The 18,437-nt window shown below is 41.5% G+C and overlaps 1 protein-coding gene across 1 annotated transcript in view; it reads right to left on the bottom strand.

The window, feature by feature from the left end:
- Nucleotides 1-447: 447 nt before the first annotated feature.
- Nucleotides 448-18,437, bottom strand: part of SH3BGRL (SH3 domain binding glutamate rich protein like) — a 36,074-nt gene continuing 18,084 nt past the window's right edge. The window contains exons 2-4 of the mRNA XM_060756300.2: nucleotides 7,356-7,541; nucleotides 4,763-4,843; nucleotides 448-3,307 (exon numbers count right to left, since the gene is read on the bottom strand). Of these exons, the coding sequence (XP_060612283.1) occupies nucleotides 3,275-3,307; nucleotides 4,763-4,843; nucleotides 7,356-7,541 (300 nt within the window). The 3' untranslated portion in view covers nucleotides 448-3,274. The remainder of the gene's footprint in view (nucleotides 3,308-4,762; nucleotides 4,844-7,355; nucleotides 7,542-18,437) is intronic.

The following is an 18,437-nucleotide window of genomic DNA, read 5'->3' as shown; positions in this document are numbered from 1 at the left end:
CTCATGTCCCCGCATGGGGAGCTGGAGCTGATAGAGGGAGCTCATCCGTGCTCTCCCTGTATTCGAACCTGTGACCTGTCAGTCTTCAGTCCTGCCGACACATGGGTTTAACCCACTGCGCCACCGAGGGCTCCTACTGAATGTGATGAAAATAGTGGATGATCCAGTTCAAAGCAGATAATCTGGATTATCTGACTTGATATTCTGGATTATATGGCAGTGCTGTCCGGAAAGCCTTCACTGTTTCCAAATTTTTCACAATGCCAATACTGAGCTAAAGGGACCCCATTTGGGATTGGAACCCACTGTTTAAGAAGGGAATTATTGCACCCACATATCAAAATCAAGCTCATATTGGAATTTTTCAGAAACTATATTCAATGCAAACCTTATGCAATCCTTATCTTACTTTTTCTGGACCTGGAAATGACAAATAATGCACAAGGATGAGTAGAAACTTTTATTAGGAAATGCACTCAGATCTAACACGAAGCAGCAGAGTAGACACAAGGAGGTCAATGTGCAGCTTGTAAACTGCGGGCTTTGGAAATTGGAATTTGTTGCAGTGTATCAATTACCCATAACAGGAATAATTTAACAGAAAGGACACACATGGAAACAACCTTAAAGTGGAATCATTAATCCTCATTTGAATTATTTGAGAAATTGAATTAGCCAAAACACTTTGTCGCCGTGTTCATCAATCCAGGACCCCAAATTATCACTGATGGTGAAATAAAGGATTTCAAACATTCAACCCAAATGAATAAAAACAGCAAAGAGTTCAGATAGGTTTACAGAACAAAGAATACATTGTGAAACAAGTCTAAACAATTCTTTAAAATGGAATGAGCAAGGTCTAGTCAGAGTTTTGGATTCACAACAATATATTTGATAATCATTTTCCCAGCATTAAACTTGATTCACAATTCTCGGCCCCTTCTACATTGCCCTATAAAATCCAGATTATCTGCTTTGAACTAGACTATATGGTAATGTAGACTAAGGGCCCTTCCAAACAGGTCCTATATCCCAGGATCTGATCGCAAGCTCTCTGCTTTAAACTGGATTACATGAGTCCACACTGCCAGGTGATCTGGGATAAATGGAAAAGCTGGGATCAGATCCCAGAATATAGGGCTCTTCTGGAAGGGCCCTCAGATAATCCAGTTCAGATAATGTGAATTATGTGCTTTGATAATCTGGATTATATGGCAGTGTAGAAGGGGCCCTAGAATAGCTCTGTTTGTAACTATCTTCTCCATGCCATTTCTAAAGCAACCTGAAAGATGATCAATCAAAACCCTCAAGTGTGTGGATCAACGTTGTGAAACATTCCTAAATGCACATGAAATTTAAAAGGCACATCAATGCAAATTGCACAAAAGGTATAAGGTGGGACAGACTCCTTGGACAATGCTATTTCCTATTTTGCAAAATAAGGGAGTCAAACAATTACATCCCTCGGAGATGGAAAATGCATGAAATATTTCCTGGAAAACCATAGAAGCTATCATAAAGTATTCTCTCTTTCAATCTCTTATTTTCTTCACCTTTGGAATCTGTTTTGTTGTTTGCTAATGTGTCCCTCCTCCTCTGTGTTTCTGAAGATTGTCGAAGGCTTTCATGGCTGGGATCACTGGTTGTTGTGAGTTTTCCAGGCTACATGGCCATGTTCTAGAAGCATTCTCTCCAGTCATTTCGCCCGCATCTATGGCAGGAAGTCTCACAACCTCTGAAGATGCCTGCCACAGATGAAGTTGAAACGTCAGGAGATAATGGTTCTGGAACATGGCCAGACAGCCCAGAAAATTCAAAATAGCCTGGTTTCTGAAGATTGAATTGGTCTGGTTTTCTATGAAAAAGCTTGGAGCCCGGAATGTTTTGTGTTCTGGAAGGAACCCTGTAAATTGGTGTGTTCTAGATTAGTTTTGGCTATAAGTACAAAAATACTTGGGAACGAGCATCAAACAGACTATAAAGATACTGGCTCCGGATTCTGGCTTTCAGACCAACTCCTATATCCATCTCCAAATGGACCCTACAGTTTTTGATATTACTGATATTGTGTTGTCGAAGACTTTCATGGCTGGAATCACTGTGTTGTTGTGAGTTTTCCGGGCTGTATGGCTATGTTCCAGAAGCATTCTCTCCTGATGTTTTACCTGTGTCTATAGCAGGCATCCTCAGACTTCACAACCTCTGAGGATGTCTGACATATATGTGGGCAAACCTCATGAGAGAATGCTTCTGGAACATAGCCATACAGCCCGGAAAACTCACAGCAACCTATTAATGATATTATTTTATAGCTAGAGCCCTTGATGTATGAAGTATGAGATCTGTGATGTTCTCATCTCACAAAATAATCCCTGTTTTCCAAATACTTCTTCCTAGACAGGAGCAAAGATTTCCAAGTTCCAATGTTTCCATACTTTTTGCAATGACTCAATGCTTTCCAAAGCCTGAAACACCCAGAAACAAGAATGGAACTTCTGCACAAAGAGACACAAAAGTTTTCCAATTTTGCAGAAGCAAGAGCCATGCCTGGCTTGGTTTTGTTTATGGCTTATTTGCAAAACAAACCCTCCCATATCTGGCTGCATTTAGGTCCCCAAAAGGCAGTGGCATTGTGCCATGATTAAACCTGCCTCTTCTGCAGGAATTCACTCCAATGAGAATCTCACTTTCAAAAAAGATATTCCATTATGACCAAAAAGAAAAATACACTTTTAGTACCTATACTTTGCAAGTCTAAATATACCCTAAGACCCTGCAAGCGCTTGCAACTATCACCGTGCTACATTCTAGCTTAACAACAACAAAATAGAAAAGTTTGTTTTAAAAAGATCAACTTTATAGCATTTTATGTTTTCAACAATGTTTTTGGAACAGCTTAGGCACTGGGGCTTGTTTTTTGAAAAGTTTAGATTTGTTTGTACTGTTGTTTCCACTTTGCTTAAACTGCTGGATTACTGGGCATAACAAGGCATCTGCATTATAGATAGTAAAAAAGCTGATTTCTACATGGGTTGGTGGGCGGGGAGACGTGGAAATGTCAACCATTTCGGAATCCATTTAATGACATTTGCTGTTTTGAATGGCATGTTTTGCTTGGCGCTCCATCATCTTGTATTCAGAGCTGTGCAGAGCAATCAGAAACAACAACATCTTTTTCTCTCTCTCCCGAAGCGTAGACAAGGTTGCTATTGTATCAAAAGCTGAAGATATTTCCCTTTGGAGAATACTTAAGGCTTTAGGAATGGAAGGCCACTCAGGCTTCTTGCTTGGCCAGGGCTTCTGCCTCCTGGAAGAACAAGAACAAATATTAGGGCATTTTCAGGAAGCGAAGCATCAACAACATAGACACGTGCTTTTATTTTTGTGATGGCTTGAGCTGGAAAAGAAAGGGGAAATTGTGCTGGAACTTCGGCAAATAATAAAGGCATGTTTTGTGTGTGGCATAATCCCCACTAAACTCTGTTTAGCTCCAATAAATTCTGTGCTGTGCTGAAAACTTTTGGAAAAGGATGACCTTTGAGATCATCACCAGAATCTCCAGAGCCTTTTGGAGATTAATTGGCATTCGCACCATTTGAAATGATCATAACCATTTGTAAAGTATGCTCTTCCTGAGAAGAGCTAAGAACTCATTGAAATGAATCTTCTCTTTAGTAGTAAATATCCACTGGTATTCATGCAAGGCAAATTAGGTTTCTCAGTTGTTAGACTGATATACCTGGTTATCTCTTTGAACTATTAGGAACAAAGATTATGCCAATGCACAAAATATATAGCAGATTTTCAGAAGTATTATTTCAGTTACTCAAAAATAGCGATTCTCTCATAAAATATATTTGGCATACAATAAGTAAGTTTAAACAGTAAGTTATCTAAGGTAGTCTACTGCGGTCTTTTTTCTGTAGTATCTAAAGCAGGGGTCCTCAAACATTTTAAAAAAGAGGGCCAGGTCACAGTCCCTTAAACTGTTGGAGGGCTAGATTATAATTTGATAAAAAAAACATAAATGAATTCCTACGCACACTACACATATTTTATTTGTAATGCAAAAAACACTTTAAAACAATACAATAATTAAAATGAAGAACCATTTTAACAAATATCAACTTATTAGCATTTCAATGGGAAGTGTGGGCCTGCTTTTGGCTGATGAGATAGGATTGTCGTTGTTGTGTGCTTTCAAGTCATTTCAGACTTAGGTTGACCCTGAGCAAGAGCCGGGTAAATGACCTTGGAGGGTCTTATCCGGCCCCCAGGCCTTAGTTTGAGGACCCCTGATCTAAAGCATAACTCAAGCAGTTTGGTGCAGTCTCATGTCCAATGCATAACTGCCAAAAAAAATACAGACTGAACACAACTCTAAAATGGAGTCTCATTCTGAATAGTCCCAGATCTGATCACATGGTCTGCAGTCCCTCCCACAATTTCAAACAACATAGAGTTAAGGGAAAACAGCATACCAATACACACATATACAATATAGTAAGCAATCTGAATTATATACAGACTGGGACCCAAAGTGGCTCACTCAAAAAACTATGCAATGTAAAAACCAATGAAATACATATATTGTAATAGAATTAAATATCACAAATTATTAAAACCAATTCCAAAACAAGGCAAAAACTGTTAAAAACCATTCCTATCCCAATGAAACACCCTTGGCCCTGATGATTTATTTTAAAAATAAGAATGCAAACAAAACTAGCAGAAGTTAACATGACATTCCAGCGATACATACCTTGGAACCCGGTGGGGCAGTCAAACCTAGGAAAGCATATACGGCGTTATTCTCTCTTGCTTCGAAGAAAGCTTCGTAATCCTATGGGGAGGAAAATGGGAAGAGAGAGAAATCAATGTAATGGCTAGAAAGATCCAATTCAAGGCTCTAGGACAGGGTTCCCAACCTTTTTGTGACCAGGGACCACTTGATCAGGGCCCACTTTGACCAGGGACCGCTCTCCAACATTAGTACCAAAAGGGTTACGAATCGGTTTGTGCTCAACTTTAGATTCGGTTTGGTATTTGGTGTGCTGATTGAGAAAATTTCATTGGATAGACCACATCAGCTCTAGTTTCTGATACAGAACATATGCCATCCAGTAGACGCCATCTGCTCTCCCACAGGAAACCATATTTAATAATATAGAGCTGATGATTTATTTATTATTATTTATTTCATATATTTCTATCCCGCCCTTCTCCCCACAAAGGGGACTCAGCGCGGCCTCACATGATCATCAGAGGATGCTAACAGAATAAATACCATAAAAATTACAATTCACAATAAAAACATTTTAAAACATTGTACATCATCAGTAAAATTTAACAATAAATTAATAGATTAACATGCCAGTAAAAGCCGAGCCGGGAGAATCCATGTCGCAAAATCCAAATTTCCTTTTCCTATTGCCGCTGGCCTCTAATCAAATGCCAGACCCCGGAACCAGGTCTTCAGTTGTCTTCTAAAGGACAGCAGGGAGGTAGCCAACCTGATGTCCTTAGGGAGAGAGTTCCACAGACAGGGGGCCACTGCCGAGAAGGCCCTGTCTCTCATCCCCACCAACCGCGAGTGGTGGGATCGAGAGCAGGGCCTCTCCTGATGATCTTAAGCTTCGTGATGGTTCATAGCAGGAGATACCTTCGGACAGGTAATCTGGGCCAGAACCGTTCAGGACTTTAAAGGTTAAAACCAGAACTTTGAATTGTGCCCGGAAGCTAATCGGCAGCCTTTGGAGCTGGCGCAACAGAGGAGTGGTACGCTCCCTGTACGCAGCTCCAGTTAACAACCTGGCCACCGACCGCTGGACTAATTGGAGCTTCCGAGAAGTTTTCAAAGGCAGCCGCATGTAGAGAGTGTTGCAGTAGTCTATTCGGGATGTGGTGTATCCAACACAATTTTCTGAATCAGCACCCCCCCGAAAAACCCAGGAACAGGCCTAAAAACAAAGACACCAAGGCACCCTCACTTCCAGGCACCACATAGAACAGCTCCGCTCAAGAGGAGGGAGAAAGAGGAGAAGCAGCAGTCAGGAGGCTTGTTGTCATGGCTTTCATGGGTAGTTAGCCTCTCCTCTCCTGACATCCCCATTGCCTTGGCACTATAAGAGGGTTTCATTAAACTAGTCGCTCTTGTTGCAATGGTGTAGTAACAGTGAGGCCACGGACCATATTTTAGTTCTGGGGACCACTGGTGGTCCATGGACTACAGGTTGGGAATCACTGCTCTGGGCCTTAAGGTATAGGTTTCATGTGAGCCAAAGGATGCATCTACTTTGTGGCATTAATGCAGTCTGACACTGCTTGGACTGTTATGGCTCAATGCTATCAAACCTGGGAGGTAGTTTGGTGAGGCACAATCACTCTTTGACACCAAAGGCTTAAGAAGTTATAAAACATATGCATGACATGATAGAATCATAGAATCATAGAATCAAAGAGTTGGAAGAGACCTCATGGGCCATCCAGTCCAACCCCCTGCCAAGAAGCAGGAATATTGCATTCAAATCACCCCTGACAGATGGCCATCCAGCCTCTGCTTAAAAGCTTCCGAAGAAGGAGCCTCCACCACACTCTGGGGCAGAGAGTTCCACTGCCGACTCCTGATCGCACAACAGGTTAAACTCTTGTGCCAGCAGGTTGGAATCCGGGGAGAGCGTGGATGAGCTCCCTCTGTCAGCTCCAGCTCCCCATGCAGGGACATGAGAGAAGCCTCCCACAAGGATGGTAAAACATCAAAACATCTGGGCGTCCCCTGAGCAACGTCCTTGCAGACGGCCAATTCTCTCACACCAGAAGTGACTTACAGTTTCTCAAGTCGCTCCAGACACAAAAAAAAAAAAATATCCTGGAGGGAAACAAATTATGAAAATAAAGCCAGAACAGACCTTGCTATCGTTAAAGTTAGTTTGTAATATTGCATAGTTAGATTGTAATATTGAAAATATCACATGACCTCAGTCAATTACGGATATTCCATATTGGCAAGTGTGCTCTCAAAATGCGGACGAAAAGAAGGAAGGACTGGGATCACGGTTTCCATCTTTCTGGATCCTATTACAACTTGAGCATAAATCGAAATACATCAAAATCCAAAATTGAATATGGGGGTGGCTGAGGTAGTGACACCTTTGTTTTGTGATGCTTCGATGTATAGAAATGTCATCTCATGCACAAAATTATTTTAAAAAATATTGTGCACACTATCAGGCTACGTGTATATGGTAAATCGATACGAATGTCATGTCTAGGCTTGAATTCTATAGCTCCAAGATATATTATACATACTATATGTAGTCTTGCCCAAAGGCTGATAATGGAAATCTGGCTCTTACCCCAAGATACCGGCTGTCATTGAAGATCCGCGGCGGCAAGGGATTCCCGGTGGCTGGACGGCTCTCTTCGGGGACATTTTCCCGCATCCACTTGCGGTTCTCTTCATTGGCCGCTATGTCTTTCTCCTCAAACTCAATCTTGTTGGCTTCCAAGAAGCCAAGCACATCTTGCTGTTGCTTCTTAATCTGGAAGCAAGACATTGGGGTCTGTTAGATCAATGTTTCTCAACCTTCCTAATGTCACAGCCCCTTAATACAGTTCCTCAAGTTGTGGTGTCCCCCGACCATAAAATTATTTTCGTTGCTACTTCATAACTGTAATTTTGCTACTGTTATGGATCGTAATGTAAATATCTGATATGCAAGATGTATTTTTATTCACTGGACCAAATTTGGCACAAATACCTGATATGCCCAAATTTGAATACTGGTGGGGTTGACAGGTTGATTTTGTCATTTGGGAGTTGCAGTTGCTGGGATTTATAGTTCACCTTCAATCAAATACATTCTGAACTCCACCAGAGATGGAATTGAATCAGACTTGGAACACAGAACTCCCATGGCCAACAGGAAGGGTTTGGTGGCATTGACCTTGAATTTTGGAGTTGTAGTTCACCTACATCAAGAAAGAAATGTGGACTCAAACAATGATGGATCTGGACCGATTTGGCACAAATACTCAATATGCTCAAATGTGAACACTGGAGGAATTTAGGTTAAATAGATCTTGACATTTGGGAGTTGTAGTTGTTGGGATTTAAAGTTCACTTACAATCAAAGAGCATTGAGAACCCCACCAACAATTGAATTGGGCCAAACTTGGCACGCAGAACTCCCATGACCAACAGAAAATAATGGAAGGGTTTGGTAGGCATTCACCTTGAGTTTTGGAGTTGTAGTTCACCTACATCCAGAGAGAACTGTGGACTCAAACAATGATGAATCTGGACCAATTTGGCATGAATACTCAATATGCTCAAATGTGAACACTGGAGGAATTAGGGTTAAATAGACCTTGACATTTGGGAGTTGTAGTTGCTGGGATTTAAAGTTCACTTACAATCAAAGTGCATTCTGAACCTCAGCAACAATTAAATTGGGCCAAACTTGGCACACAGAATTCCCATGACCAACAGAAAATACTGGAAGGGTTTGGTGGGCATTCACCTTGTGTTTTGGAGTTGTAGTTCACCTACATCCAGAGAGAACTGTGGACTCAAACAATGATGGATCTGGACCAATTTGGCACTAATTCCCAACATGCTCAAATGTGAACACTGGTCGAATTTAGGTTAAATAGACCTTGACATTTGGGAGTTGTAGTTGCTGGGATTGAGGTTGAGAAACACTGCGTTAGAGATAGGAAACCTTGTCTGGTAGTCACGAAAGCCCACATATAAACACACACACTGTCTGGAGGACCAAGACAAGAGGCCTTGGAATATATCCTCCCACGCCTGAAAACATTGCAGGGAAAGGTGGGCGGAGGAGGGAGGAGGCCATTTGGCTAGCAATCTGTGATAAACGTCTGCTAGCTCACCTGACATGGAAATTTACAAGAATGCAAGTCTCTGAGGAAATTCAAAAGTCCCTTCCTTCACTGTTTTTCAAGACTTGGTAATTCAAGATGTGCCAAAAGATATGGCAGGAGCAAATGAGGCAGAACAACTGAAAACCCTTTGCTCGCAGTGAAAAACCTTTGTATAATATGCAAAATGCTAAGAGTATTGCGAGGAAGGAGAGTTGGAAATCAGAAATATTTGGAATTAAGTCCAAATGGCCCCATTTAGAACTTTAGTTTATAGAATAGTTTAGTTTATACAGTTTATATAAAAGTTTTATGGTGAGAAATCCTGCTCTGAATGTGCTTCTTTAGTCACACCATCCCGCCACACTATGGAGACCCAGGTGGTGCAATGGGTTAAATCCTCATGCCAAAGGTTGTTGGTTTGAATCTGGGGAGTGGGGTGAGCTCCCATCTGTCAGCTCCAGCTTCCCATGCAGGGACATGGGAGAAGCCTCCCACAGGATGGTAAAACATCCGGGCAACTCCTGGGCAAAGTCCTTGCAGGCGGCCTATTCTCTCACACCAGAAGCAACTTGCAGTTTCTCAAGTCATTCCTAATGCAAAAAATGAGATTACCTCCTTATCAAGCAGAAATGTTTTAAAACAGAGATCTGAATCTAAATTTGGAAAATCAGGACCGAGCCATATGCACTCTCTCTCTTCTTCTCTAGTATCTGTGGGTTTTCTTTCAGCTTTCATTTTAGTACAAACCATCTAAACATTCGCAATCTGTGGTTGCTACTTGTTCTCCACACCAAAACAACGGGATTCCAGTTTTGATTTGGATGCCAAGTATTATCTATGGTTGGCTGATTCTGACTTGACAGTAATCTGTGTTTAGTGCTCAAAGCGAAATGTAAAGTACAGTTGCAAGAGGAAAGAGTGTGGTCCCATGTCTAGTTTCCAAACCAAATTGTAAACTGGAGCATTGTCTGAATCAAGAAGCAACTTGATCTTCCCAAGGCCTTGAATAAAAACAAAAGAAGGTTGCACTCAATCAACTTAAGTCAAACAAGTGCAAGCCCAATAAATATGTCCTAATGGAGATGTACTTAATGTTTGATATTTATTCACAACTAGGGCACATCTACATGATCACTTGGGTAGGTGTGGGATTGTATCAGTTTGCTGAACAGGATTAATATACTGTAGTTGGAGCTGTGGTAGCACAGCGGATTAAACTGCTGGCTGCAGAAAAAACTTGCTAACCAGAAGGTTGGCAGTTCGAAGTTGTGGGTCAGAGTGAGTTCCTGCTGTTAGCCCTAGCTTCTACCAACTTAGTAGTTCAAAAACATGCAATGTGAGTAGATCAATAGGTACTGCCTCAGCAGGAAGGTAAAAGGAGTCCATGCAGCCATGCCGGCAACACAACCAGGAGGGTCTACGGACAACAGGCTCCTTGGCATGGAAAAATGGAACAAGAACACCTCCCTATGGCCAGAGTTGGCATCGCCTCCAGACGCCAGAGATGGAAAGGGAAACCTTTGCCTTTGTTTGTGTATTGTATGTCATTGTTGTTCACTGCATAAAAGGAACTTAATGTTTGTCTATATATGTGTATACTGTAATCTGCTCTGAGTCCCCTCAGAGATAGAGCTGGATATAAATAAAGCTTATTATTATTATTATTATTATTATTATTATTATTATTATTAGAAACACAACAAGATGAGTCCACAGCAGACACTCTGCTGGCTGTTGTATTGGATCACACGTCGGACACTTCCCAAGTGTCTAGGACTGTATGATGTATCAGTGAATAATGCGAGCAGATCCCAGTAAGGTGGCCTTTTGCAGCTGGCAGATGGTAATCTTGTCAGCACCTAATGTGTTTAAGTGCAGGCCAAGGTCTTTAGGCACTGCACCCAGTGTGCCGATCACCACAGGGACCACCTTGACTGGCTTGTGCCAGAGTCTTTGCAGTTTGATCTTTAAATCCTCATATGGTGTCATCTTTACCAGTTGTTTCTCTGCAATCCTGTTGTCACCTGGGATTGCAACATTGACAATCCATACTTTGTTTTTTAACACGATTGTGAGGTCAGGAGTCTTGTGCTCCAAAACTCTATCTGTCTGAATTTGGAAGTCCCAGAGGTATTTGAAATGTTCATTTTCTGTAATTTTTCCGGCTTGTAATCCCACCAGTTCTTTGTCACAGGCTGGTGGCATTATTATTATTATTAGTAGTAGTAGTAGTAGTAGTATTTGAAAAACAACAAGATGAGTCCACAACAGACACTCTGCTGGCTGTTGAATTGGATCACACGTTGGATTATTATTATTATTATTATTATTATTATTATTATTCCCTGATAATGGGGTCTGGTCCACAGCCAGATACGACCACTGAGTGAGAGATCATAAAAGTTTATTTTGGCTGCAGCAAAAAGGTTCCAGGGTCTCAAGACGATAAAACAAACAGAAATCCTGAGTAGAACAAAGGACTCATAGTACATCTTTTGGCAATATGCTTGCTAACATAAACTCTCCCAGAAAGCCATTGCCCCTAAATGAGTTATTAACTAGCTAGCTGACATACAGGTTTTCTTGCTTGTCCTCTTCTACCAAATTGTCTTGGTAATACAAAGGTGTATAAGGCTACAGACTGTTATGATGCAGCTGCAGAAGTCAAAAGAGCACATCTGTCCTCTCCAGAGCGTTCCTAGGAAACCAGGGAAGAAAGGGTGGGATGGCTATCAGCTCATCATGAGAAACCCAGCGCTCCAGAGGTTGCCTAACTTCCCATCTAGGCCAGTTATGGGACTCCTCCAGCTGCTTTCCCATATACGGGCAAGTAGAAAAAAGAAACCTACCCAATTCCTCCGCCAAGCAGATGTGAGGCCAGAAGTCGGGCCAACGAGCTCCAAATATGGAAGCAGAGCTCCCTGGCAAGTAAAAGGAGAGGCCAAAGAAAGAGGAAGCAAGAGGGGAAAACGCAAGGCAAACCTTGCAAAATCTTGTGACTCGAAATTGCAAATTCCAGGGGCTCTTTGGTGAAGTTAAGACAGGAAACCATGCCTAGAACTTGCTGTATCCAACCTATTCTCTTCTTTTAAAAAAAGGAAACGGCTTTATTTTTGACTAGCCACCCCCTGCCACACGTTGCTGTGCCCCAGTCTGGTGATCTGCAGAATGATCTGGAAAATAAAGTAATGAGAAAGTGCTGGTTTCTAATATATGTAATTTCTTGATGCTTGTGATCAAACGGTATTTCTTGTTGTTTCTTTGTTAGTGTTGATGTGGAGATTGTCTGATTTGCCTACTCTGGAACATGCAACATATAATTGTCCTTCTTTAGGGGCCCCTCAGATCGGCTTACAAGTAATATGTAAATACTATATATTATATTATTACCACAACACAATATTAGTATGATATATTACTATATTGTACTATACTATTATACTGTAATATTATTAGTAATATTACATGTAATATAAAACATATAATTATAATATTGTATTATTATATTTATTAGTATTATATTATATCACATTATATTATCAATATTATATGTATACACAATATATTATATTATATTATATTATGTCTCCTCCACTGTGTTTTTCAGTGTTTTTATGAGTGATGGTCACTTTTTGGACCAATAGGTGTATTGTGTCCAAATTTGGTGTCAATTCGTCCAGTAGTTTTTGAGTTATGTTAATCCCACAAACTAACATTACATTTTTTATTTATATAGACTAGCTGTAACCGCCACGCGTTGCTGTGATCTTCCCTCCCTCTTTCTCTCCTTCTTTCCCTCCTTCCTCTGCTCCCTCTTTCCTTCCTTCTCTACCTTTTTCCTTCCTTGCCCCTTTTTTCTTTTCCTTCCTTTTTCTCTCCTTCCTTCCTTCTCTACCTCTCTCCTTCCTTCCTTCGCTTTTTGCTTCTATTCTTCCTTCTCTCTTTCCTTTTCTTTCCTTCCCTCCCTCTTTCTCTTTCTTCCTGCTCTGCCTCTTTCCTTCCTTCCCTCTTTATCTTTTCCTTCTTTATTTCTCTCCTTTCTTCTCTTTTCTTCCTTCTTTTGCTCTTTGCCTCCATGTTTCCTTCTCCCTTCCCTTTTTTCTTTCTTTCCTTCCCTCCCTCCCTCTTTCTTTTCTTTTCTTTCTTTCTTTCTCTCTCCCCTTCCTTCCTTTTTTCTGTATTGTCATTTAGCTTTAATCATTTAGCATATTTGGGTTTTTAAAGTCCTTTCCGCTGGTTTTTTTTTGGGGGGGGGGGTTATGAGTGATGGTCACTCATTGGTCTGTTAGGGGTATAGTGTCCAAATTTGGTGTCAATTTCTCCAGTGGTTTTTGAGTTATGTTAATCGCACAAACTAACATTACATTTTTATTAATATAGATTTGCACAGGGCATTCCTGGTACCAGCCAATGGCATCCGTCCATTGAAACTACCTGACCTGCTGCTGATAATGCTCCAAAGAGATGCCCATTTCAATGGGAATAGGGCGATAACAAGGAATGGTGGGCAGCTGCCAAGGCAAATGAATTCAACTGCAGGGAACGGAGCCAGGCTGAGGTCTTAACTGCCGGTTTCGCCTTCGTTTGACATTCTTGGGGACGCAAGGAATGTGCTTACCGTTCCAAGTCGAAAGAGCACCCTGCAAAGAGCCCAGCTGAGCGCCACTGACAAAGCCAGCCAAGACATTAACCAGCCTGCTCCAGACAAAAGAAAGCCAAGGCACTTCATTTCCAAAGGGCACTGATTTTACTTGCATTTCTGGCAACCCCATTTGACCATATTAGAAAGTGCAAGGATGAAAAATGGCTGTCTAAATCTGACTCTTTTGCAAAGTTCAGCCTGCAATTTTCTCCGTTTAACGCAGGAGGGATTCTGTTGTGACTTGGCTGAAGATGGTGCCTTTCACTCTCTAGCCGAATTTTTTTTGAATGTATGGCTCTCCCCTTTCCTTCTTTCTCTCTGTCTCCTGCTCACTCATGAACTTTGGTTTTTGTCCCACCTCTTTAGGAATGCAGACATAATATGACAAAAAGTATATATTTCCTTAATATAAAACATTCAGGTTTTCTGCCCTTTGAGCCGAGCTTTCCAAACATTTTATGCTGGTGACACAGGATGGACTGCTGCCTGACAAGTCAGCAGTTCGAATCAGGGGAAAACAGGTTGAGCTCCCTCTGTCAGCTCTAGCTCCCCATGCAGGGATATGAGAGAAGCCTCACACAAGGATGCTAAAACATCAAAACATTCAGGCATCCCCTTGCAGTTTCTCAAGTTGCTCCTGACAAGAAAAAAAATCACTTTGCAACACAATAATTCAGTTTTATTAGCAAACCAGAGGTTATACCAACCCCTAAGAAGAGCTACAGACACATATATAAATAAGAAAATGTATGGGGACTCAATATCCATATACCTAATACAAATGAAAATATGTATATGTCTATGTGGCTGGGTGCCCACTTCCATAGACAGGCTCCCACTTCCACAAGCAGCTTTAACCCACAGTGCCGAGGGGTCATCAAAAGCCCTCCCTCCAATGACATTTCAGGTTATAGCGAGCCCCATGAACATGTAGCCCAACCCCTGCTAATGTCCTCCCCTAACACCATACTGCCCGCCACCCAAGAAATGCTTTCATTCAGGGACAATTTCATCCTAGATTTTATGTGTTTCCTCCACCACAGGCATTCCAGTGTTTCTTACTCTCTCCATTGGTGCGCAATTTGCATGATCCCGCCCACTGCCTCTCCCTTAATCCTTTCCTACGCTTCCCATCTCTGTCTGCACAACAAACAGAGCAAAACTAATCAGCAACTAAACATACTACAGGAGTTTGGAGGATTGACTCTCAATGATGGAAGTTGTAGTTCACCCTGCATCAAGTCATAGAGTTTTGAAGGATGGATTTTGTGGCATTAATGCACTTTGACATCATTTTAACTACCATGGCTCAATGCTATGGAGTCCGGCAGGTTGTAGTTTTACAAGGCCATGAGCCACCTTGAGTCCCTATATTGAGAAAAAGGCGAGATAAAAATAAAGCTAACAACCACTGTTCCGACTTTTCAGGAGCATAGTTTGCATTACCTTTTAGTTGCATGGGATAGTGTTCTTTTGCATTTCCCCAGGGCTGCTACAGACCCAGCAGCACCCTGGAAGTTAAACAGTATCAGAGTCTGCAAAGCCAGCCTGCAGCTATTAGTTTAGGAAAGTATCTCTTTGGGTTTAGAGACCGCCCTTTTTCCTAGGGTTTGAGGTCTCCATTTTGGAATCTCCCCTGCCTCCTTCAGTGTAAAGAAAGAAAGCTTCAGATGTGCTGTTGGTCAGGCAGGGAGCTCTGAAAAAAATCATTGTAAATACGATTGAGTTATTTAGATAGAGAAGCTGATTGAGTTAAATAGATAAAGAAGCTAATTGAGATAGATAGATAGATAGATAGATAGATAGATAGATAGATAGAATAGCGATTGAGTAATATTGGGTCCAATTGAGTCTTAATTGAGCTATTTGATATAGAGGACTATTGAGATAGTTATTGACCTCTTTTTGCTTCTTCTCCAAACTAACCTTGGGCTGGAATAGGGAAGGCCCATGCTTTCCAGCTCAGGGTTGGGGTAAAAAGATCTCAGGATTTTTCTACCATTTGGAGGAGAGTAATTCAGCGACTAGAGGAAAGAAGGAAAGAAAGAACATCTCTATGGTTTTACCAATTGACTGTTTTGTTTGTAACTTTGCCAAGCTGTGCCAAGTCTGCAAGGACTTTGAGAAATAAATATTCTGTTTTGGTGTTCAAAACCTGTAGTAGCTTCTTTGCAAAGAAGAGCTCCAGACATTTCTCACATTGCTCCACATTGCATGAGGTCTGATGATACACTCCTATTTTTAGAAAAGGATAATTATTATTGTTGAGCCCTGGCTGCTTCTTTCCCCTCTGGTTCTACTTTCTTTGAGCCAAGGATCACACATTAAGCAATGCCACACACAGGAACTTCGGCGGCTGGTTCCAATTTGATGACACAACATTCTGGGCAACTGCTGGATTGTTAAAGAAGCACCGGAATGTGCGTGCATATATATGGAGTTAGAAAAAGGCTATATAGTGTTTCTAAAAGGCTATGCAGTATACCACAATGCCTATATTCAAGGAATCTTTTTTAAAGGCTCCAGACCTATATAATATAATATAATATAATATAATATAATATAATATAATATAATATAATATAATATAATATAATATAATATAATATAATATAATATATTGTATATAGGTAAAGGTAAAGGTTGTCCCCTGACATTAAGTCCAGTCGTGTCCGACTCTGGGGGTTGGTGCTCATCTCCATTTCTAAGCCAAAGAGCCAGCGTTGTCCATAGACAGCTCCAAGGTCATGTGGCCGGCATGACTGCATGGAGTGCCATTACCTTCCCGCCAGAGCGGTACCTATTGATCTACTCACATTTGCATGTTTTCGAACTGCTAGGTTGGCAGAAGCTGGGGCTGACAGCGGGAGCTCATGCCGCTCCCCGGATTTGAACCTGCGACCTATCGGTCAACAAATTCAGCACCTCAGTGCTTTAACCCACTGCACCACCGGGGTCTCCATATTGTATAGGTAAAGGTAAAGGTAGTCCCCTGACATTAAGTCCACTCATGTCCGACTCTGGGGTGTGGTGCTCATCTCCATTTCTAAGCCGAAGAGCCAGCGTTGTCCGTAGACACCTCCAAGATCATGTGGCCGGCATAACTGCATGGAGTGCCTTTACTTTACTTTTCACAAGTACGTTTGACGGGGACGAGAGACAGAACCTTCTCAGTGGTGGCCCCTTGACTATGGAACACCCTCCCTAAGGAGATCAGATTGGATTCGTCGCTCCTAACGTTTCGGAAAAAAATTAAAACATGGCTGTTCGAGCAAGAATTTGCAATTATTGAGTAATGGACATAGGAAAATGGAACAATTAAATGATGGAATTGGAAAATATTTTATTGATGATTTACTGACTTACATTTTTATTGCTGTTGCTTTGATTTTATTGCCGTTAATGTTTTAAATTGTACTGTGTTTTTGTGGCATTGAATTTTGCCTTGTAAACCGCCTCGAGTTGCCGGAAGGCTGAGAGGGGTGGTATACAAATAAAGTAAATAATTAAATAATTATACAAAAGCTGAATGGCATAACCTGGGGATCACAACCAGACACAGTGAAGACATCTGCCCTTGCGCGTTGCTACTCTGCTGCTGAGTACGCATACCAGTGTGGAACACATCTTGCCACGTTAAAACAGTGGATGTGGCTCTTAATGAGACATGCTGCATTATTACAGGATTTCTATGTCCTACACCAGTGGAGAAATTACACTGTTTAGCCAGTATTGCACCACCTGATATCAGCCAGGAAGAAGTTGAAAGGACCAAGGCATTGACATCTCTGGCCCATCCTCTGTTGGGATATCAGTTCAGATAACAAGCCAATGGCTTAAATCAGGAAATAGCTTCCTAAGATCTACAGCAGGGGTTCTCAAACTAAGGCCCGGGGACCAAATACAGCCCTCCAAGGTCATTTACCTGGCCCTCGCTCAGGGTCAACCTAAGTCTGAAATGACTTGAAAGCACACAACAATAACAACAACAACAATCGTATCTCATCAGCCAAAAGCAGGCCCATACTTCCCACTGAAATACTAATAAGTTTATATTTGTTAAAATTGTTCTCATTTTAATTATTGCATTGTTTTAAAGTGTTTTTTGCACTATAAAGAAGATGCGTGCAGTGTGCATAGGAATTCATTCATTTTTTTCTTCAAATTATAATCCGGCCCTCCAACAGTTTGAGGGACTGTCACCTGGCCCTCTGTTTAAAAAAGTTTGAGGACCCCTGATCTACAGAGATATTCACAGGAATACCTCAGCAAGCGAGAGTCCAAAAGTGGCAGGCAAAAACCTGGAACCTCAATCTGTAGCTGATTCCGGATGAGAGATTCCCTCTTTGGTACACAGAAGACTGGAAGGCACCAAACAGACTACATTCCGGTACTACGAGGTGCAGAGCTAATCCTAAGAACGGGGCTACAAAGTGGAGTCTATGAAATGCGAGTATGGAGAAGAGCAGACCACAGACCACCTACTACAATGCGGTCTGAGCCCTGCCACATGCACAATGGAGACCTTCTCACAGCGACACCAGAGGTCAGCTTCTTCTGGTCAAAGGAAATTTAGTACAATGCCAAGTTTTCAACTTTGTGGTTTTCTATAACTAACTAGCCGTCCCCTGCCACGCGTTGCTGTGGCCCAATCAGGTGATCTGGGAAATAAAGTAATGAGAAAGTGTTGATCTCTAATATATGTAATTTCTTTATGCTTGTTGGGTAAACAGTATTTCTTGCTGTTTCTTTGTCTGTGTTGATGTGGAGATTGTCTGGTTTGCCTACTTTGGAACATGCAACATATAATTGTCCTTCTTCAGGGGTCCCTTTCAAATCTATGATCTGTGTGTGTGTGAATCATATCCATCTATATCTATGGCTGGATGGCTCTTTGTCAGGAGGACTT

Source organism: Anolis sagrei, chromosome 10 (genome assembly GCF_037176765.1).
Source record: "Anolis sagrei isolate rAnoSag1 chromosome 10, rAnoSag1.mat, whole genome shotgun sequence".
Lineage (NCBI taxonomy): Eukaryota > Metazoa > Chordata > Lepidosauria > Squamata > Dactyloidae > Anolis > Anolis sagrei.
This window is presented reverse-complemented; position numbering and strand designations above follow the sequence as displayed.